Genomic DNA, 23780 nt, shown 5'->3' on the forward strand with positions numbered 1-23780 from the left:
GACAAGCTAAAAAAAAAAAAAAAAAAAAAAATATACTTAAAAGCCCAAGGAAAATCCTATTTCGTAGGGGGGGGGGGGGGGGGGGGGGGGAGTGGCAAACTTTTTGAAGCCAACTTACTATTACTTCCAATTTTTTCCCTAAATCCTTGATATCACTATACTATGGTTAAAGTGGGGGGCCAACCATCCTTTCAATGAACATTTACTTAGTAAAAGGTAATGTTGGGATAAAAAGTGGGGGGGGGGCAGGCCTACCCCCCCCCCCCCCCCCCCCCCCCTTTTGCTACGTCCCTGTGGATAGGGCCATTTGCTAAAGCTCAACAGCGCGTTCAGAAAAACACGCCGTCGCGGCTTGCGTGTTAGCGCGACGACGTGTTGTGCGAACTTTTGACAGCATATTGTGTGTTAGCGTGTCAGCGTGTTGTGCGAACTCGTGTTAGCGTGACAGGGTGTTACACATGTGTCAGCGTGTTTTCTGAACGCGCTGTTGAGCTTTAGCAAATGACCCTATCCGGACACCACAGTTCATTATCTCCTATTTCATTTGTATTCTTCCTTTTAAAAAATTAAATTGTTTCCATGCTCGCAAATGAAGTACATGTACATGACTGTATAAATGAAATGAAATGTGTTTAGTTTGTTCACACATGCGCAAAAATATTGTGGCAAATCTTTAATCACTTCAAAATCTTAAAAGTTAATCTAGACTTATGAACTTTAAATGCTATTATAGATATTTTTACAGACGGATATTGCCCACCTCGCATCGAACAGAGGGATTTTCACTAACTCTAAGTATATCATTAGCATAATAAATTTAACTCTCTCAATGTAAATAATATATACACAAATAAACAAAGTCTTCATTTAACATTGAAAAAAATTCGGATTGGGTTGGTTTGTTGGAATCGAGTTTAAATTTAGTTTTCCTGTTTAGTACATCCGGTGTTGAGTTACTTTTTTGGAAAAGTGCAAAATGTTCACAAAAATGAGAATAGAGAGGAAAAGAATTGATAAAAACATTATCCGCTATCACATTTTATCATAAGAAATGGTGACAATGCTTACCTTTTTCTTTATCTTGAAGAAATGGTCATGAGTATGCAGCTGAAAAAGAAAGTCTTGTTGGCCTTAGTTGGTATTTTCCTTTTCTTGATAATATTCATTACATATATTGGTCGCATGATTCCATGGCGTGGCTACAGTCACCATGAGAATGTATTTGAGTATGATGAATATAATGATGGGGATTATGACGAGAAAGAACGTTTTGAAAAGGCGAGGAAACACCTTCCAAAGTGGAATTACACCAAGAAGAATATAGGCATTTTCATGAGACCACGTCTTGATTGGATGGTAATAACTGTTTATTTAATTATCCTGTATTTACTTAAATTTAAACGACTTGTTAACTTTATCCATATTCTTATTGAAACTTAATCTGTATATACGGTATATAGTCGGTTTCTTTAATTAGACATGTCAGAGGGTGTAAAAGAGCAAGAGCCACTAACTGACTAAGGAAGGGCCTTTTTTGGCCCTGAGAATTTCTGAAAAATCAAAACTGTTCAGTTTAGGTTGAAAATGCAGTATTTATCACTTGAAAGTCATATATGGTGAATTTTTGATAAGTTCAGACTAACTAAAATTAAAAAGATCTTTCTATTGGTTTTGATACTTAATATAAAGATAGGACTTTCCTGTAAATAACACAATTTAAATCAATCGCTTTTCTTAAATATCCGAAATTTAAGCAATAACCGATTTATTTCCGACTCGGAATTATATACAAGGTACAGTTTAAAGTCAATTTAACTATGGAAACGTAGGGATATTTAAGTTCAAAATCGGGAAAAATTTTAATTTGAACGTAAATATAGCAAATATCATGTAAATCAACACTTGATCTCGTCTTTTTATTTTTTAGCTCAAATACGCCATACATAGCTTTGAACTGTTGGTGACCAGGCATCTATCCATGATCTATTGAATTTGACGCAATTTTCCGTCTAGTAAATGCATTATGACATCATGAAATGCGTCATTTTCTTCAGATCCTGTAAAAACCTTTGAAAATGGCCTAAAGTTGAAGTATTTTTTCAATATTTCATATACAGCACAACCTCTGATCCAAAATATGCAATTACATAATGAAAGATCTGTTTCTGAAGATAAAAAAACATGTTTTAGTTTTTGGATCAGGGGCTGTGCACATATCTTAATTCTTTGCTGAAGGTACATGTAGTCAAATACGCATGTTTTCTACAAATTTCAAGAACATTGCAATTTCTCAAAGCCTGTATAAGGTATAGGGACAGGCCCATTTTATGCATAAAGTGAACCTAGCTCTTTGCAATTTTTGACAGAGATATGCCCTTGGAATTCCAATTTTTTTTTGGGGGGGGGAGGGGGGCTGCATAAGTGTTTCAGGAACATCTCTTGTTTAATTCAAATATTTGTTGGGGAAGGGGTCAGTGTTGGACAGAAAAAAAGGGCAAGACAATTACAATATGCCATAAATAATTGCATCATTTAAACAACTAAGACATCAGTAGCACAGTCTATGCGAAAGTCACCGGACCGTCGGTTTTTACCGGTAAAATTTAGGTCGGGTCGGTAAAAAATTTCAGTATACAGGACCAAATGTCCGATAGAAAATAAGGCCAAATAAATCTAAATTAACAGGTACACATGGTCAAATTCCCCACAAATATCCTTTATTTGACCAATTCAGCAGTAATACCTAATTAATTTTTATGTTTTACAACCCTGTCATGATCGTTTTTATTCTAATTCGAATTTCCGTCTGTCAAAGATTAGAGATCTTTGCCAAGTTAGATAGCTCATACGTAGAATTGGTTGGGAAAATATTTAGATAGCTCATACGTAGATTCGGTTAGGGAATTATTTTCAAATGATCATTGAACTTGAGTAACCATAATAAATTGTTTCAGGAAAATTAAATATGCATTGAAAGTGCATATTAAATTTACAGAAGAAAATCTTTGACACAGTGTATGTTGTATAAGTCAAATATGAAGAAAAAAAAATACATGTAATTGTATAAATAGATACCTTTTACAAAGGAAAATTATGAATATTTAACTTGTCTATTTCACTCTGAATTTACTTAAGGTTAAATTTCACAGTGAGAATTAACCCCATCTCACACACCCTCTCAATCTCAGTATCATAATGATGTATGGATTTAAAGGAGGGAAAAGTCGGTCTGGTAAAAAATTGTCTGGTCTGGTAAAAATTTTATTTTTACCAGACATTTTGTCCTGTAAAAATTCTAAACTTTCGCGTAGACTGGTAGCAGAGGACCATAATTGTTAAATTTCATTTTAATGTAGTCAGTCAGAGTGTTTCTTTTCTGTTTTAGCCAACACCTAAACCAACAAAGCCATCACCACAAATTATTGTAAAGAAAAACAAGAAGATTTCATTCTCCCCAGATCTACCGCTGGACAAAATTGAGGAAAATTTCTACAGGTGGGCATATGATCAAGCTCATGTTAGGACTGTGAAGTCAAAGTAGAGATCTCAAGTTAGAAAGTTGATGGAAATTCTTCAATTGATAACTACTTTACAGCTCACCTAGATCATGCTTGATGTGACAAGCCAGTGGCATTCAGGTTTTAAAGTTTGATTCCATTCAGAAGTAACTGTTAAGCCTTATTTGCATCATATTTGATCGAATGATGAATTTAGAGATGCACACTTCCCATCTGATTCTGGATCAGATCCACATTTTTGCAGATTACTAAGAGGTTTATGGAGCAGTTTCACTCCCAAATTATTTTACACTCTTTTCATTGATGATGCATCTAGGAATGAAAATTTCCATTAATGTGTAACACTTCTGAATGCTACATCAGACCCAACTTTTTTTTTGATTGACCAAGTTAAACATGTTAAAGTATCTGCAGTAGGCAGAAAAACTTTGGAGATATCAAAGCATTTGAGATATCAAGGTTAAAAACTCACTTCAACATGCCTGTGGTATTTGAGATATCAGTGTTTGAGATACCAAAGTTCAACTGTATTTCTTTTTGTTAATATAGGTATTTGGAGCAGAAAGATGTCATTTGTAAACAAGACAAAAGACTTGGATACCAGCATGATGGTGGATACAATGTGTGTTTTTCTCCTCCCTTTGGTCTGAAAAAACCATGCCTAGTTTACTCATTTGGGTAAGAAATGCTTAGGTGGATCTTGTGGGTACGGTTTGGGACTCCAATTTTTTTTGATACGCCCGTCTTAAGACGGGACGTATTATGTTATAGGCTTCGTGTCCGTCCGTCTGTCTGTTAGCTTTTTCGTTTCCGGCTCATAACTTTAATACTTTTAGGCCTAGGATTATCAAACTTTGTCATCTGATGCATCTTGGGTAGAAGGTGTGTCGCGCACAAAAAGTAGGTCGCTCTGACCTTTATTTAAGAAGATATAGCCAAATATGGAAAAAATCCTTTCCGGCCCATAACTAGAAAATTATAAGACTTACAATCATCAAACTTGGCTAGTTTATGCATTTTAGGTAGAAGGTGTGTCGCATCCTATTTCAAGGTCACTGTGACCTTTAATTGAAGTGAATGTGTCTTATTACTATTTATTTTCACATCCCAAATAATGTAATAGTATTGCACTGTCCTTATTAAAAAAGTTTTAAATCAAGTAAATACTTATTTTTTTAAGCATATACTTGACAGCAATCTATAACAAATATAATGTATGTTAGAGAAATCCTACCTCTCCCATGAGTGTAATTATCAAGCACTGGTCAAGAAGAATTTTGATAAAATTGCATGTCAAATTAGAGAGAAATTAATGAGTTTAGTGTGAGGAGCTAACTAGGGCTGTATCAATATATCGATATATCGATACGTATCGATATTCAAGAAAAATATCATATCGAAAAATAACTTCCAATACGTATCGGAAAGACAGTTTTTCTTTAAATTCTGTTAAAAAGATGGGAATTTTAATCACCAAAGATTATATTCCTCTTTTTGAAATTAAAACTGTTCAATAATTATATACTTTGTTAGGAAATAACACAGTTTTATAATTATTACAAAATACAAAGAGAATTTTATTTGAACATGTTGATTTTATTGTTATTAAAAGATTTAATTTGAAGTGTTATTTGTAATGACAATGAGACAAGAACTTTAAAATGGGTAATAAAACACTCAATTGTTTTGAAATTTCTACATTATAATGATTTTCTGATGGACTTGTTTTAAAATCCAATATATCACATATCGCTTAAAAAAAGTATTGTATCATATCGTATCGAAATTTTTGGCTCAATACACAGCCCTAGAGCTAACTGGTAGCTAGAGCACCGGTGCTATCTATATCCCTTGAGTATTGGGCAAATGATTAAGCCTGTTGGATTAAAAAAGCTCTTGTTGGCTAGCCTAAGTTTTAAAATGAATTTGATGAAAAGTAATTAAAACTAATTTGATATTGCATAATAGACTAATCTGATATTATATAATATTATTAATTTAAAAACTAATGTTATGGGGTGGAATGGAGATACAGCATGTCCATATGAATTACACATTTTTAATAAAAGGTTTATGACATTAAATCTCAACCCCAAAAAAATCTTTGAGTATTTTATATATGTTTAAGAAAAATTTTATGGTAGATAGTGCAGACCCATTTATCTCTTGGTAGTAATGAGTAGACAAGCATCCAGTTAAAGATTAATGAGTTCAGTGTAGGAAGGCTCTCTGATCAAGTAGTCTTTATCTGTATCCTAGCTTTGGGGATTAGACAGAAGAACTGCTGTTCAGTTTATAGCATATGCCATTTGATGGCCAGCCTTTTCTTTACAAAATTAATTTGGTATAGATTAAGGTAAGACTAATTTGATATTGTTTAATATGATGGGCATTTGACAAGGTCTAACACAACCAGCATAGACATCTATCAATGATGTAATATTTATTATAAATTAATGCCTACATCACAGGGGATGGATAAATATTTTAAGGAATGGAAAAATCATGGAAATCTTAGAATCAAGGTTGATGTGATTTTCTTGCATTGCTAAATTGTTCAAGAAAATTGTAATTTTTTGACGGACGTATCATGCTGTGGCATGGCACTTTATTTTTTTTACAGCCTTTATAATTGATATGGTATGGAACTTAAAAATTACTTTCGTTACAATAAACTTATTGTATTAAATTTTTTTTTCAGTATTGCAAATGACTGGAACTTTGATGATGCAGTTTCCAAAATTTATGGCTGTAGGGTGTTGTCATTTGATCCCAGGTTAGTTAAAAATTTGCATGCAGCATGATTGACATTTGATTGATTGTATATTGTTTAACATCCCTCTGGAGAATTTTTCACTCATATGGAGATGCCACCACTTGCTGGTGGAGAGCTGCAAATTTTGTCCTGTACTGGACACTTAGGGCCATTGAGCAGGGAGGGATCTTTTTTGTGACCTACTGCGTCTCTTCTAAAGTACAGTCTCCACGTCCCACAGTGGGATTCGAACCCATGACGTAAGGATCAACTCCTTACTTCGCGACTCTAGACCAGACGCTCTAAGCACTGTGCCTCGAGGGTGATTGACTTTTGAGAAATATGCTCAGTATGTTTTCTTTTAATGTAATATTGACATTTGAAAAGTTAAACTACATGTATCATTTAAAATAATGAAATATATTGCAGAAAAATGAAATGTTGACTGGTTTGAGGTTTTCGTTATTTGTTAAAAAATTAAACGGTTGGTTTATAAATTTTAAGTGAGAAATATTTTTTTAGTTCCCTACTTACACCCATGTTTTTTTTTTGTTTTTGTTTTGAAGAATCATTTGCTTATTGGACATTCATAAATCTAGGAATCAAAGATGCAAAGTTTACTGTTAGTTTGTTGCAAGGTGCATTAATTTATGAATAATGTACATTTTTGGTATACTTTGAACGTCAGATTTATATCATTTTGATTTTGGTTGATGTAGAATATTACACCATTAGTCTGTGACTGTGTAAAAAAAAAAAAAAAAAAAACAGTAATAAAAAATAAGAGAGGACTAAGTCTGTAAGAAAGAAACCATCTTTGAATTGTTATTCTCACTGATACTGTTACGTGTATTGTCAAATTCATCTAGCATTTTTTGTCAGTTGTCAGTAAACAAAAAATCTTTTCATTCTAGTGTAAAAAATCTGAATAATCACAATAGGAGTGATTTAATTACTTTCAAAAAACTCGGACTGGGAGGTAGGAATGGAATCAACAGTAAAGGATGGAAAATGAAGACACTGAGTCAACATTTAGAAGATGAAGGTCACACAAAGGTCAGTAAATGAGTGGTTTTTTTAGATGAAAAAATTTTTTACACCCCATGTATCTACATCAGGATGGTGTACAAGGGGTGATAATTATTAACTATAATAACCCTCCCCCCAATTTAATCATCTTGGTTAATGAGAATTGTGAAGCTTTAATGTACCCCATCTAATTATGTCAAGTTTAATGGAAGAGAAATAAGAAATTACAGATTTAAAACTGAAAGAGAAGAGGGAAGGTCCATCAAATTGTCAACACATAGGGGATTTATCAAACTTGGGTTTCATGCATGTGATATTCTTTATAATTGGTGAAGATTGATGTTCATGTATGTCTTCTTTGCCTATTTTCTACATAACTGATCTCCTGAATAAGTTTTAAACACTGCTTACTGGTATGTGTTTAAGATATACATCTACCAACAAAATAATGTAGGTTTATATTAATAGTGATTTTGCTTCTCTTTTCCTAGACTGCCATTGACTATCTGAAGTTTGATGTTGAATACACAGAATGGAACATTCTCAAAAATATCGTGAGTGATAATTCACTAGACAATGTCAAACAGATTGGATTTGAGATGCATACTCCCGAGTTTTTGAACAAGTTTAAGAAAATTCCCAAACCAAAGCACACAACCAAGAAGGACTACCTTGAAATGGTAAAATTACTTAAGGGACTGGAAAAGAAAAACTTCCGAAGGTTTAATCACAGAAGAAATCCATTTTGTGAATATGAAGCGCCAGGTGCTTATAAGAAATATTACTATTGTTATGAGCTTCATTATGTCAACATGAAGTTTGTGTCATCCAATCACACCATTGCCGAAGAGTAACAAGGGGACTGAGAAATCCACAGAATTCCATGAGGTTAAATTATCATTTTATTCTTTTAAATTTTTCAAAAAAGTGGGGGGAGGGGGGGGGGGCTAAATAATTATGTTTTAGTGTACAAAAACTTTATACTTATGAACATGTATATCATAATATATGACATTTCAGGAAACATTACATATAACTCTTAAAAATCTTAAAAGAAATAATATGTTATATTTTCTTAAGATTTAACCCAATCTAAGTGATAATCTTTTAATATTTACCTATACTGTTTCTATTGTATTATTTTTCCAAGATGCTTGCATAATGTATATTTGGATTATTTCTTGTACATATAGAATTATAACTTTCAGCTATACTGATTGAGAATTGATATGATTTTTGTATATTCATCAGCATTATACAGATGTTATCATGGTTATAGCATTTATACAGACCTAATATCTGAAAGAGGTTGTGATGTTTATTATTTTTTTTTTTTACTTTTATATGCCATATACATGAGTTTATGCTGTATAATATACCAGATATTGTTTACCAATTTGATATTCATTTTGCATAATGTTTTGAATTTCTTGATATTGGTTAATAGTAGACCAGATTATGCAGTGGGAAAGTGTCTGTCATCTTTAACTTTATTAAAAGTCAAAGTATATTTCAAAATGTCTTAATTGTCACATTGACAAGTAATGCAAAGTGTGAAAACATAAGTTTGATTTCAAGTGATCTCTTTAGTTTCAGTGCAGCCAAATTAAAGTACATGTATGTTGAACCTCAATGTCAAGATCACTAAAATGACCTTGAAATATCCTTAAAAGGTGTTGTAAGATATGGAAGGCCAATCTTCTCTCATTCAAAGCTAATTATCAATGGTAAAATTACCTGTAGTTGAACTTTAAGATCGCAAGGTCAAAAACTACTTTTTTGAAGGTTGCAGGGTAAAAATCACATTGTATATGGAATTCATGTTTTTTTTTTTGTTTTTTTTTTGCTGTTTATAAAATTTGTATTAACTTTTTTAAAAAACAATTACAGTGCATATATATAAGGTTCTGTCATGCACATGTGAAATACGAAAACCCTATTTTCTCTCAGCAACTAGATTAATAATTCTATTAATGTTAATCTATTGTAAAAAAAAAAAAAAAAAAAAAAAAAGTGTTCCAAGTCCATGCCTTTAAAAATTTCCTCACTCACTTTTACAGGTACTGTATATTGGTAAAGCTACAGTCTCATTTTTTGTCATTTCTGATTATGAGACATAAATATTACAAGATGTTATAAAAAATATATTTTTATAATCGGACCCGCGCGTTCGTATTTAAACAAAACTATACAAATAATAATTCAAAATCCCTGCACCATGGGAATTCTATGCTGTTTTCTTTCCCATTTCTGCTCTATCGTACTTTTAATCTACTTACTCTGCAAATCAGAAAAAAATATAATCAAAGATTACGCCCCGCCTAAAAATTTTGCCTACAATAAAGTAATGATATAATTATTATTTAACTGCTAGCCCGCTCGTACTTTTTTCATCAAATGTCCGACGAACAAGAAATTAAATTGGTGTGGCCTTACAAGATGTTATAAAAAATATATTTTTATAATCACAATTAAACATTCCATGAATAATTCATTGATTTTGTTGTTTCTTGCATCAAAGTTGAAAGAACCTGATCTTTGCAGTCAAAACTTAAAAAATTGGGAATGTAATACTGGTACATGGTAATAGGTATTGTAGACTTGACACAGAAAATGTCAATATAGAGCATGAATTGATTGTTATATCAGCTCAAAAAAAGTTAGGGGGAGATTTTTTTTTTACACATTGGCATTGTAGCATTAAAGATTTATTTTCAAGTACAGTCAAACCTCATTATTAGCTCACCTGAGCCGAAGGCTCAAGTGAGCTTTTCTGATCAAAATTTGTCCATTGTCTGTTGTCGTTGTCGTCATCGTAAACTTTTCACATTTTCATCTTCTTCTCAAGAACCACTGGGCCAATTTTAACCAAACTTGCCACAAAGTATCCTTAGGGAATTCAAATTTGTTCAAATGAAGGGCCACACCCTCTTCCAAGGGGAGATAAGTATGAATTAGTGAAAAATTAATGGCATTTTTAAAAAATCTTCTCCTCAAGAACCACTGGGCCAAGAAAGGGGAAACTCATATGGGAGCATCCTCAAGTAGTGTAGATTCAAATTTGTTCAAATCATGACCCCCGGGGTAGGGTGGGGCCACAATGGCCAATCAAAGTTTTACATAGGAGTATATAGGTAAAATCTTTAAAAATCTTCCTCTTAAGAACCACTGGGCCAGGAAAGATGAAACTCATGTGGAATCATCTTTATCTAAATGTAGATTCAAGTTTGTTCAAATCATGACCCCTGGGGGTAGAGTGGGGCTACAATGGCCAATCAAAGTTTTACGTAGGAACATATAGGAAAAATCTTTAAAAATCTTCTTCTCAAGAACCACTGGGCCAGGAAAGATGAAACTCATGTGGAATCATCCTCAAGTAGTGTAGATTCAAATTTGTTCAAATCATGACCCCCAGGAGTAGGGTGGGGCCAAAATGGCTGATCAAAGTTTTACATAGGGGTATTTAGGGAAATCTTTTAAAATCGTCTTCTCAAGTACTTCAAAGCCATGATTAGTGATATTTATATGAAATCATCCTGATGTAGTGTAGATTCAAGTTTGTTCAAATCATAACCCCCAGGGATTGGGTGTGGTCTTAACTGGGGATCCGAATTTTACATTAAAATATATTTTTAAAAAATCTCCTTCTCTAGAATAGCAAAGCCATGATTAGTGATAGTAGTATTTATATGGAAGCATTTTCGGGTAGTGTAGAAAAATAAAGCCAATAAAAGGGAAAAATCCCAAGAACAGAAAAGCTTTGTTTAGTCATATTGATATGTAAGCCACCTCTTGTATTGAAGATTTAAATTATTCAAAACATGGCCCTTTTGGGTAGGGACGGAAACAATGGGGAATCAGTTCAAATTATTATGAAGTTATATATAGGAAGAAAATGTTTTTAAAAAATCTTTTTATCAAGAAAAGCAAAGCTATATGCTGTATTAATATGAAGGCATTCTCAAGTAGTATTAAAATTCAAGCCCCCCCCCTCCCCCTTCAGTAAACTTTTCAGTTATGATCTGATTTGTGCTTTTTCTTAGCAGATATGCTCAGGTGAGCAATGTGGCCCCTGCCCTCTTGTTTCAAACTTGATGGGAAGGAAAAAAAGACTTCAACATATTCAAAGATCTGAGATAAGTAAGGTTAAAACAAATAAGGAAAAATTGATTGGGACTTCCATTAATCTATATTAAGGTTTTGCCAAGGGTCAATATGCCCAAAAATTTATTTTTACTATTCCTCCAAAACTCTGTGGTTTATAAAGTTCAAACTTTTGCTGTTTATAAATGTATCATTGATAACATAAAGAAAGTATCACTTCATAACAAATACTTAAAAAAAGAATATTTATCGAGAAAAATGCTTTTAAAAAATGCATATACTTTTACAAAATACTTCTAAGTACATACGAACTTGTTTATTAATGAAGGGCAATTAGGACTTTGATAGCCTCTTGAAAGTTGTTTTCCTTGTTTATTTTGTCCAAATGTTAAGACAAAATCAAATGTACAATGCAAATGGCGGATTTTATTGGGGTCTTGCCTTTATACAGTTTATGCTTTCAATAACAGTCTTTCAGAGACCATTCACATCCAATTTGCCCTTCATTGATAAATATATATTATTTCTACAATGATGGTTTTCACTAAAAGCACATCATTAAACAGGTGCATTTTTTTTTAAATATGCAAAATTTGTTGAGTCAAATTGAAAAGTTAATACAGTAAAACTCGGTTATAGCGAAGTCCTGGGGACCTGTGACTTTAATTCGCTATATCCGTAATTCATTATATCCGTATAACGAATTCGTATAACCATATATAGCGAATTCGCAATATGCATGTTTTCCTTCAAGTGTTACTATCAAATATGTTAGGGAAGCAAATATTACAAACATACCTTCGATAACCAAGGATTTATTATGAATTGAATTTTATATACAAATGCTGAAAGAAAATAAGGTCAGTTCAATTTATCAAATTTTGAGATCTTTGAAAGTTCGTTATAAAAGATGTAAATTTCATTATATTTCACCTCAACGGGACTCAAAATCAGTTCGCTATATCCGTAAATTCGTTATATCAGAGTTCGTAATAACCGTAAAATTTTACAAAGATTTGTTAAGAATTTTGCCAGGAACCCAGAAAAATTTCGTTATATCTGTGAGTTCGTTATATCTGTGTTCGTACTATACGAGTTTTACTGTACTGTAATGAGTAAATATAGACTTTGTCAAAGATCGGTTATAAAAGATATTCAACACTGTTTCACTGCTTTGTGAGTTTTAATTAGTCAAACATACAAAAGTAAGAAGGTGGTACATAATTAGATATGTATAACAAAATGCATAGGTCACCTGACCAGCTTCATAAGTCAAATAACAACAGACCTCCCTCCACCTTCCCAAACTCATAGAATTGTGGTTCCTCCATAAACATATAATATAAAAAAAATATTCATTTCTAGGGAAACATTCCAAAAGGCTGTGTTATATGATATATACTGCATTAAATACTGTTCAAATTAAAAGCTTGTAATTTTTTTTTGTTTGTTTCATTTTCTTGAACAAAACTTGAATAAAGGCAATTTTTCACATAAAAACATTATTGTATATACATGTATACATGTACAATAGTTCTAAATTTAACGGTAACTACTACCAGTAGCTGAAACAAAGACTAAGAATCTTCAAAATTTTCTAAACCCTTAAAAAAGAAAAACAGTTATAAAATTTGTCTACATTGTGCAGAAGGACTGCTTGAATGCCAAATAATTTACAAAAAAATCTTCATGTTTTGCTACAATGTAATTCTTACCATTAGATAAAAACACAATTTGTTTTTAAAAAATTACAAAAGAATACTGGTCAAGGCTTGTGGCATTTGCATAGTGAGTTTGTAGAATAAGACTTCGATGTGTCGATTTCTGAGATCAGGGACTTGCGGGCATAACACATAAATCTGTGTTCACATTCAAAACTTCCACAATATTTCGAACATTTGGTAAAACATCCCAAATTTTAGGGTGAATGGTAATGGGGACTTCTGCTCTGTAAAAAAAATTTATTCTAACCTCAATATATTTTACATGAAAATACAAGTTAGGAATTTAGAAAATCTATTTTATGACTCTAAGTATCTTTCTGTAAAAGTCGTTTATCCTACAAATGGAGTGAATATGAAAGCAGAGATTTTTTGGTCAAATGAAGGTGCTTCAAATAGAAATAGAAATGAATGATTTGAAACTTAACCTTTGTGTGAATATATATACACTGTATGTACTTTCCTGACTTTTTTCCCATTCTACATGTCTTTCTTTAAACAGACTTATAGTAAAAAAAATATTTGTTACTTCAAATAAACAAATCCAGAAATACAGTGCATTATTTAAGATCAATATCTTGGAAAGATGATAAGGAAAATATTGTCTCATTTCCAGCTTACCCTTTAACATTCATCCAATTTTTTGTCACTAAAATAAAGGCATCTGGAGCACCAGACAAAATGGCTTCCATTTCTAATAGCTACAAGAATACAAGAGTTTCTCAAATAATCATGTATATGCAGAGTATATAATATATGTTTTGACAGCTTTAAATTTAAACATACACATGTATATATCAAACACTTTCTCTGGAAAGATTAAATGATTATAAGATTAAAGTTTGAACAGTAGAATATATTTTAGCATTGTCTTATGCACATTTTAACTGCTGCATTGGTATCTGATTCACATGTTTATTTACAATATAATGCGTCAGCACACTTTTGAAATAAAATTTTCTGAAAAAAGACCTAATGTATTAGTACAATTTAACCAACCTTTCCACTTGGAATCTTTCCAAAAACAAACTTATTAACAGACATTATGATGCCCATGGCCACTGAGTATATTACAGCACTGCAACAAAGAAAGCGTAAATAAAGTGAATGCATCGCTGCACTTTAAAATCATTTTAAAAGGAATACAATGTTTTATTGCTCTTTTTTCTGCAAAGGAATGATCTTTTTTAATAAAATATTGCAATAAAAATTCTAGCAAATGAAGACTTTTGGTAAGAAATATTGAAATTAAATAATAAAAAGCAACAAACCTATTTCCCCTTGTGAGTGGCATCAGATTATAAATGTAATACATCATTGTCAAAATTTTATCCATAACTGAGTCTGTGTTCTACAATAAACATTTCTAAATGCACTTAAAATTTAAAATCAAATCTGTTATATTTATTTGTAAAATGAAAAAGCTTTCATTTTCATTTGCTCTATAAATGGAATCTATAATGACACAAATGCAAAATCAGTGTATTTTTATTGGGTATATATATTTCATAATATTTTAGCTTGTTTAATGCAAAAAAAACAAAGTTAACAAACAAACAAATGCAAAACAAAATGCTTTGCTTTTAGTTATAATGGTACCCCGGTACATGTCAAAAAAACTTCAGCTTTTTGCTTTACCTACCAGTGCTTTGCCTATTCCTATTCTTTTTATTTCTTCTTGAATCTGATTAAACACTGCATCTATTTCAGCATGGTAGAGTTGAGTACGAGCTTTGTTATTAACAATACTAATGGCAAAAGTCATCTTGTTACTCCTACAAAAAAGAGCATACACAGATTTCATCAATGAAACCATAGAATGCTGAGCAAGGGATTAAAAGCACAAAAGTGTTGCTGAATTCGCAAAGTATTAGTCACTTCCAATAGACAAATACATATTATTGCTTACATATCACGTGACAAAACAACCATGGAACCATCCAATCTCTCATCATTCCTGGAACTTGGCACTTGTGTAGAAACCATGAAACCATTTTCATTTATATTCCGTTTCTACAATAAACACATAATAAAAAAAATCTTTTACAGTGAATGTACAAGTTTAATCTGAGCTGATTCTTTTTACATTTAATTATCTATGACATATCTGATATTTTTATTCATCTTCACTGTCACAACTCACTCTAGCTATCATCAGTAAATCTTCACATGTTTTCGCTCTTTCAACATCTTGTCGTAAATCATGATAAAAAATTGCCCCATCCCTGAAAGTAAATGCGATATTTTTTTTTATTTCTTACAAATCCCACTATTAAATTTCTTTTCATGACAAGTTGTATTGTACAACTTTTTTAAAGACAATGACAAAAATTTTCTTACCCTGCATAATGTTCCAGCATGGTTTTAGCTAGCTTAAACACCAAATCATAATACTGCATAACTTTAATATTTTGCACATCTCCTCTGCAAGAGATAGAAATATTTAATTCTGTGGAATCATCATTGTTCAGGGGAAATCAATATTCATGGATTTTGCTGGTCACCTTTAACCACCAATTTACATCCCCAGGAATGTTAACATATTGATTCATTGAACAACCAAGCAAGCGAGTCCCACGAAATTACATCCCCAGAAAAAAGTAAAATAACATATATACTGAATTGAGTGAATTCTAAAACATTTATATCCTCAATATTTTCAATGATAGAAATATAAATATTTGTAAAAAAAAAAAATCTTAATGAAAATTGACATCAATTTACATGTAACTTGGCTGATATGTAATACATAGTTATACTGTACTTGATAAAGTTAATCTCTGTGTGATATCCATCCTCTGTGGCATGGTCTGGCATCTTGTCTAACCAGAAAATAGGCTGTTCAGGATCAATCAACCTCCGATACTGAACCGCTATACTAAAAACCTCCCTCCAATCCAGGGACCTATCTGAAATGTCATTAGTTTCTCTATGTAGAATTTGCAAGGACAAACTGGAATAATTTTTATGAGAATGTCTTTGAGTATCTACCAAAGTAACATTCATTACCTACCTATTTGTTTATTTAATCTTATTTCTCTCCACCTTTTCTACAATTCAAAATCACAAAGATTTTAAAATAGTATAGCTAATATACCACATAGTCAATTTCTTTTTCAATTTATCCAAAAAATGTTAAACCACCTGGTACATACTGAAAACATTCTTTCAACTGATAGCAATTTCATTGATCATGTACATGTAATATATAATTCTGTAATACATGTAGAATTACAAAACCTTACATCTAAGAGTTGAGCAATATGCATTGATGCCAGCCCCATGGCAAAATTATGTCTTCTACTTGGTAAATAGCCATCAGCTGCTACCTGCATGGACAGACCGACTCTGTGAGCTTTACAGATCAGCCCCTGAAGTTCTCTACCATACTCCATAATAGATACATAGGAAACATCACTGAAAAGAGAAAAATAGCATGCATATAAGTACATTATTTATGTGTTTGTAAATACATTTTCAATATCTATGAGAATTTTTCTTTTAAAAGATAAAACTACTAAATGGAATCCTCCTCAAGCTATTGATCAAATCCTACTCTTAATCTTATAAGTATATTTTCTCCTAAGAATGACATAATGGGAGCATAACTTATTTACTTCTGAGCTGCATGTAGATAATTACAATACAATCTTCAATGACAGGTACCTGTTTTCTAATTTAAAAAAATACAAGCCCCTACTTAATAATTCAGAAAGGAAGACAAGTTTATATATTCTTTTATAAGAAAAACTTATCTTAAGTGCCTGTGCCTTACTTAATTTCAGGCTGAAGCCCAGGTTGTTCTTTATAAGTATTCTTAAACTGGAAAGGAAACTGTTTAGTCCACCTGTCTTTGAATTCAGGATGAAAATTATCTATATTTATATCCACTAATGGTGTATCCAGTTTTGAATGAAGAAATCTTGCATATTCTGAAAAAAAAAAAAACTTACAGTATGTAAAACCACATAATTATTTATAGGCTATAATTATTTTTTTTATGTACATATGCAGAGTCTTTTTCATCTCATGGCATTAGTTGGTACTATTTTTTCCCTCTTTTCATTACACCTCTAGTAATAGTGTTCTACTGACCTCGGAGATAGTGGGCCTTGATAAACTCAGGAGTGGCTTTAATGGCTGGAGTATTATTTATCATCACCTAATAATAGAGAATCACACACTGGTTAGACTGTTAAAATATAATTTTATGCACTTATCAACTGATTGTGACTGTACTTTCATTTGTCTGTGCAATAACTTAGACATGTACAATTTGTATTTCACTACATGTATCACCACTGACACACAGAAATCTAACGTGAAACCAATTACACTAAAACTCGGTTATAGCGAAGTAAATGGGACCTATGAAATTACTTCGTTATAGCCGTAATTCATGTTATCCCGCTTCAGACAAATTTGTCGATTACTGATTGGATAAAAGCTAATCACATGACGCCCTGAAATTTTCCGTATTACATCTCCGTTTCCATATTACGTCTCCGTCGAGGCGTAATATGAAAATCACACGATTCCGTTCGAAGCGTTGTTATTGTAAATAAAAATGGCGGCTAAGAAACGGTTAACGTAGGTAGTTTAGTTAAATTTCTTGTTACCGTAACGATATTTTATGTTGATTGTTATTGGATTAAAACTAATATTTTCATAATATGCACAAATATTTTTTTTTATATTGAAAAAGGTCTTCAGCGGGATACATGTTACACAGTCACTAGTGACACACAGAAATATACAGGGTGTGAAATGGAAATCCGTAAAACTCGGCTTCGCCTCGCCCAATACGGATTTCCATTTCACACCCTGTATGAATCCTTATTAGGTCACTAACTGACTGTGTAACTAATAATATCCGTATAAGGAATTCATAAAATTTACGTAGATTGGGATCCAAGATAACTTTCCTATATCCATGAATTCACAATATCTGTGTTCGTACTAAACACTCAGATCAGCCTATACTGATGTACTGAGCAAACACCACAGTAATTACATAACTCACTTTCATGGATGACTTGAGTCCCTGGTAATATTTTCCCATAGCAATATAAGTCAAGGACTGCATATACTGACAGTTTATATTGGACGGATTAATCTTCAGGCATTTCTGCAATTGAACAAATTTCATGAGATTTATTGGAAATAAAAGATACATGTTAAAAAAATAAGATGTCTATTACTATACTACATGTAATTGTAACTTATTCTAATGTTTTTATGTTTTGTTTTTTTTTTGTCTTACTCAGCTAGGTCAATCTTTTCATATATGAACATACATATAAAATACATGGTTACTGTCTTGAAATATTAGCAATATTTGGGTGAGGCTAAGTAAACATGATAGAGGGCAAGGTTGCCGAGCCCTTTATCACATTTTCAACCAAGCCCAAATATCGCTTGTACATTGTATTTCAAGACAATGACCATGTATTATTAGTTAAATAGTCTTTTAGTGACAGGGTATAGGATGATACCTGGTTAGTAAATTTCATACCTAGTGAGGCGGAGCCGAGTCAGGTATGAAATTTACTAACCAGGTATCATCCCATACCCTGTCACTAAAAGACTATGTAACGAATTTACCCCACCGATGTAACATTTACGTTTTATCTGTAGTTTATAAATGGTTTTCTCTGCTAAATGCTTCATCACGCATATACTGTGCTTATTATGACGCCATGTTTGTGTTTGTGACGAAATAAATCGAACGGGTATAGATTTACAACTGACCGGGTATAGATTTACAACTGACCGGGTATAAATAATCCACCGCCTTCACGTGACAGACTTCAACCAATCGTATACCAGGATTTCACGGAAAAATCGACAGAGGTGGGGTAATTTGTTTATTCTGCATATATATCTGCATATCTATATCTGCAGAGTATATACTATGACGCCATTACGCATACATTGCAATATACATGATGTCACAAACTCACAATGCTTTGAGAACATCAGAATACATGCATGGGGATTTATTAAGACATTAATCGAATAAAGCTTTACTTTATTAGGTCAATGCAAGGGGTACTTGCAGGATAAATACATATAATATGCTATTTGCTTTTAAGAGACTTACATCAAAATTAAGTTTGGCAGCTCTGTGTTCCCCAATAGTATATAACATGCTCCCCCACAACTGCCAAGTCTGAGCATGATTGGGGTTCATATGAATGGACTGATTAAATCTCTTCCAAGCTGGCTTTAAATTTCCCAGTTCTCTGAAAAAAAAAATCCATGGATTGCATACATTGAAAATATTATTTCCATTTCCTTCCCCATTCCCTCCTTCCAAAGTTGTGTTTTATCTGTTAGAAGCATGGCTAAAATGGTGGATTTTACATTTCCTCAACAAGGAAGTATTAAAGTTTAAGTGGAATATCTAGGTCAGTAAAGCAGTTTACACATGCATACAGTGAAAAGACAGTCACATGTACATATCAGTAAATGTCATTGGCCAGTTCTTAAGTTTAATGTTCACGTTCTTTACCATCACAAAACTCACAGATATCTCATGATACCTGAATGCTTGGCCTAAGCTAGTTGATGCTTCTACATGATCTGGCTTTAATTTCAAAACATCTTTAAACACCTCAATGGCATTCTGAAAAGAAAACATGCCTATCTGATTAATCCATCTTTCTAATCTTTAAAACCCATGTCAAGTGCTGAATGAAGACTCTACAACAAATGTCATCATTTCATTTAAAGATAAATTTCCTGTCCTACACATACAGTAAAAACTCTCTAATCTGAAGCCTGTTCAATCTGTTTAACTGTGGATTGTGACCCTTATTTAGATTCACATTTTCCATGTTCTTTACATTGTGCAACCTGACACCCTGTATATTCCAACACAAAATCTGTCTCCAAGTTCATGTTGGTTTAAATAGGTTTCACTGTAGTGCATGTTAGATTAGATTGGTTTCAATGTAATAATCAATTTAGTCTTTTTCTTTTTTGATCTAACTTACTCTAACTTTTCCTTGATAATACAGGGCCAAACCCAGATGGAAGTTGGAGCCCACATGTAATGAATTCTCTGGGTCTAAGTTTTTCCTGAAATCTTCCTCTGCCTCAGCAAAGTTCTACAATAGGAACACCATATGCTTAAAACTCATGTCTTTAATAAATTATAGTTAATATTTATTTATTCTTTTTAATATGCATAACATACAGAAATTTTAAGAAACATGATACATGTACAAACTGCTCAATCTCATCAAGCTGGTTTTGAATTTTAGAACATGATATGAACCTTTTACTATAAATATGTCAGAAAAACTAAAAGAAATACATGTACATTGAAGTATGAAAAATTGAAATGATAAGGACATTCTAATATCAATAGTCCATACCTCCAACAAAAGATGAACAATGCCACGGATGAAATATAGCCGCTTGGAAGGACTTGACTTGGCAGCCATATTAAGATCTTTCAAAGCATCCGCAAAATGTTGAATAGCTATGTAGGACTACATTTAAAAAAATAAAATTGATTTATAGAAAGTGTGTCCACAAAAACCATATTAGAAAAACATCTTCAGTGGAAATACCTATAAGGTGAGATAGAAAGTAAAGTTTATACAACATACATCATCTTTTTTCACTCCACAACGAATAAACTGTGTGATAGCTAGCTAGTGTATTGGATATAATAAATCACAAATTTGTGTTGCCAAGTGCTTTTTCAAGCATCAAAAAAAGAGCAGTTGTAAAATTGTACCATTAGGGTTACAGTCACATGAAGACCAAAAAAGTTTATGAAATGATGTGCTAAACAAACCTCTGCTCTTCTTTCATAAATTTCATGGTAGCTATTGTCTTTCATAATGGCTTCAGTAAATTCACGAATACTTTTAGCAGCATTTGCAATTTCCTGAAATAAAAATTTATCCTCACTAACTATGTATTAGTATTAAAAAGATATATTTCCAAATATTCAGATGTTTGCCAATTGATGTATACATAATTTTCTGTACTTGCAAGCATTCAAATTTTATGTCAGACCCAAACTGAATAGAGGAAGTAAAAGTATCAAGCATAAGGTATTATACCTGAATTCCCATTCTCTGGTATACAATACCCCGACCATAATGTGCACCAACTGTATCTGGATGATACTAAAAATAATTTTCATAAGAAAATGAGTGACATAAATTCACCAAGCATCGATGCAGCTGCCAATGGGTGACTAAATGATCTAGTTCAACAATGAAGATATCTATTTCTCACAAATCAAACTTTCATATTTTATCCAAGTCCTAAATACAAAAGTTACAGCACTGTGTTGATTTTTCTTAAATTCATTGAAAAAAACCTGCACTTTTAACTTAATTCAAAGAACGTCAGTATCCACTTATATCCTACATACTGAGAGAATGCTGTTGAATATTTGCATAGCATCATCAAGATTCCCGATATTTATTGACACAAATCCAAGAGCTGAAATGAAAAGGAAACTGTGTATATGAACTTAAAAAGTAAATAAAATCTGACTGACCACTAGATGAAGATCGAGCTTTGCTCGACGCCATAATAAATTTAGTTCCATCTCAACCTCACAATGTCAAGGGTTTGTGATTTCTCGAACTCCACGCGGATTTCGAGAAATCACAAACCCTTGACATTGTGAGGATGGTTCCATCATAAAACCACATGACTGCATTTCATACTAAGGGAGACAATCTTGATAAGAATGAAAACAAACTTACCTAATTTTGAATCAATGTCATAATTTTTTGTTTGCATTGGGACCATCTCAGTGGCTGCAAGGTCTTCTGCTAAATCCTGAAAATTTATGAACTGGATGTATTTATTATTTCAATAAAATTGTTAATAATTTTTTTCAGAACAAGAGGGTCATACATTCTTTATAAAAGGACCTTTATCTGTAAAAATAATACGCAAGTTTTGAGATTATCTCCCTTTGTGCACTCTTTTGTTTAGGAGAGGCATTTCGTTGCCCCGTAAACAGACAGGTGGGGCAGATATTTACATATTTGATACATTGCATCATATACTGGATTATCATAACTACATGATTGTCAGGATGCACTCTACAACTAGAAAATAACCAAATTAATGTAAAGGCGTCATTTTCTTAAAGCAAAAACATCGTAACAAAAAAGAAAATGTGAGAGGATGTGACTTTTCAGACAAGGGATGAGATATGAACCTCTAATAAATATGTTACACATGCATCTGATCATTGCACGTCGGCAATCTAAATGGCACATTGATTTTCCTTTTTATAACTTCTAAAAACCCACTAACGTTTTAGAAAATGTTTGTACAATCAAGAAAATCAGTTTCTTTTTATAAAGACTACAACGCTTCTTTCATTTTCAAGTACCGGTACCTATAATTCAAAGTAGATTTGTAAATATGCATAGTTGAACTTGATAAATCATCAGATACACTACTGCTTAACATTCTTACCTTTCTATAACATTTAATAAATTTTAAAAGCCATAAATATCGTTCATTTATTTATCCACGTTAGTATACAGAAACAACCTGTCCCACCTCCATGCTGAAATGGATACTTTTTGTACCTCTATCGTAGGAGCTAGAGTTACAATCTCAAAACTCGCTTATTAAAACTTAATGGAATATATTTCTTTGAAAGATATCTCAAACTTTAAAATTCTTATTTCGATCTGCATAATTCAATCAGGGACCTATATTCTAAGTTAGTATATAGGTCCCTGCTTCAATCTAATTAAAATTGAAAGGTATAATTTTTATGAGATTGACATGAATTTCATTGATAGCATGGAAGATAGTTAAAAGTTACATCACAGTGTTTGTGCATACAGGACCTAAATTACAGTTCAACATAGCAGTCAAAGGTAAATGTCTGATCATTCATAAATAAATGTATATTAATTAATACCCACCTCGGGGGAATGCTCACAAGAAAGAGTATCCCTGGAGCAGTGACCTCTGTCTTTAGCATTTGAGCACAGACCAGTAGGAAGCTTGGCTGAGTTCTCCTCTGCAAGAAATAAAAGCACATTTTTTTTAATTCATACAAATCATAATAATAGACATACTGGAATAATCATAATTCCCATCCACAGGACAGACTGATTTTTATACCATTTATACGTGTAAATATTTTCCCAGTATATTGCCTATGTGATAAAAGTGTATGAAAGTGAAAGGAAAAGAATTTGATATCAAATCAGTGGGTTCGAATTCCCCTGGTACAAATCCTGTAGAAATATTGTGTACATAAAAATTTAAATTGGTGCACTGCAGTGCATCTTTGCGGTAGTTCATGATAAATACAAAGTTCACCAACAGTAATTATCAAGCATGAATGACCTACTTATAAAACAAAAACTCTTACCGCAATCTGTTGCCACCTCCCCAACTGCAATGAAAACATTCGAGCGGATAGGGGTTAGCCGAGGAGACGAGTTCACCGTGTTCTGTGAGCAAATGGCGCATGATTCGCCATTTACAGGTTCTAAACGTTTAACTTCGAATATCTGAGTAGTCCCATCTTCATTTTCCACTTGAAATTTTTCTACATCGTATACATTATTTGCAAATAAACACGAAACAAGACATGTAAACACGAGTAGTAGTCTGCCTTCCATGTCATCGTTTGAGTTTTTT

At 32.4% G+C, this 23780-nt stretch overlaps 2 protein-coding genes across 2 annotated transcripts; one reads left to right on the top strand and one right to left on the bottom strand.

Annotated features, from left to right (window-relative positions):
* Positions 1 to 908: 908 nt before the first annotated feature.
* Positions 909 to 8346, top strand: LOC134265156 (probable methyltransferase-like protein 24). The gene is made up of 6 exons (XM_062747408.1): positions 909 to 1356; positions 3386 to 3495; positions 4068 to 4196; positions 6220 to 6294; positions 7188 to 7329; positions 7794 to 8346. Exons 1-6 carry the CDS (start codon positions 1090 to 1092, stop codon positions 8154 to 8156), a joined length of 1086 nt encoding a protein of 361 aa, XP_062603392.1. The 5' UTR covers positions 909 to 1089; the 3' UTR covers positions 8157 to 8346.
* Positions 8347 to 12717: 4371 nt separating this feature from the next.
* On the bottom strand, positions 12718 to 23775 carry LOC134265166 (tetratricopeptide repeat protein 13-like). The gene is made up of 24 exons (XM_062747420.1): positions 23509 to 23775; positions 23054 to 23151; positions 21866 to 21941; positions 21526 to 21596; positions 21209 to 21274; positions 20938 to 21030; positions 20510 to 20626; positions 20126 to 20239; positions 19673 to 19755; positions 19231 to 19372; positions 18151 to 18255; positions 17223 to 17289; positions 16903 to 17059; positions 16373 to 16544; positions 16141 to 16177; positions 15892 to 16036; positions 15468 to 15551; positions 15271 to 15352; positions 15037 to 15140; positions 14770 to 14902; positions 14399 to 14478; positions 14127 to 14205; positions 13749 to 13828; positions 12718 to 13354 (listed from the first exon to the last, which is right to left on the bottom strand). The coding sequence occupies exons 1-24, from the start codon at positions 23759 to 23761 to the stop codon at positions 13237 to 13239; spliced, it is 2556 nt and encodes an 851-aa protein (XP_062603404.1). The 5' UTR covers positions 23762 to 23775; the 3' UTR covers positions 12718 to 13236.
* Between the last annotated feature and the right edge of the window lie 5 nt (positions 23776 to 23780).

The sequence above is a fragment of the Saccostrea cucullata genome, unplaced genomic scaffold (genome assembly GCF_032062105.1).
Source record: "Saccostrea cucullata isolate Sc308-1 unplaced genomic scaffold, CSIRO_AGI_Scuc_v1 ctg1866, whole genome shotgun sequence".
In the NCBI taxonomy this organism is placed as follows: Eukaryota; Metazoa; Mollusca; class Bivalvia; order Ostreida; family Ostreidae; genus Saccostrea; species Saccostrea cuccullata.

What these genes read in the sequence shown, in the direction of transcription:
- LOC134265166 (XM_062747420.1), bottom strand. Translation starts at nt 23,761, where the DNA reads ATGGAAGGCAGACTACTACTCGTGTTTACATGTCTTGTTTCGTGTTTA. An exon ending in CTTGTGAGCATTCCCCCGAG is followed by an intron (nt 21,942 to 23,053) that starts GTGGGTATTAAT and finishes ATAAATTTTCAG; the next exon opens with GATTTAGCAGAAGACCTTGC. An exon ending in TAGGAATAGGCAAAGCACTG is followed by an intron (nt 14,479 to 14,769) that starts GTAGGTAAAGCA and finishes TGTTTATTGTAG; the next exon opens with AACACAGACTCAGTTATGGA.
- LOC134265156 (XM_062747408.1), top strand. Translation starts at nt 1,090, where the DNA reads ATGGTCATGAGTATGCAGCTGAAAAAGAAAGTCTTGTTGGCCTTAGTT. An exon ending in GACCACGTCTTGATTGGATG is followed by an intron (nt 1,357 to 3,385) that starts GTAATAACTGTT and finishes TTTCTGTTTTAG; the next exon opens with CCAACACCTAAACCAACAAA. An exon ending in AAGATGAAGGTCACACAAAG is followed by an intron (nt 7,330 to 7,793) that starts GTCAGTAAATGA and finishes CTCTTTTCCTAG; the next exon opens with ACTGCCATTGACTATCTGAA.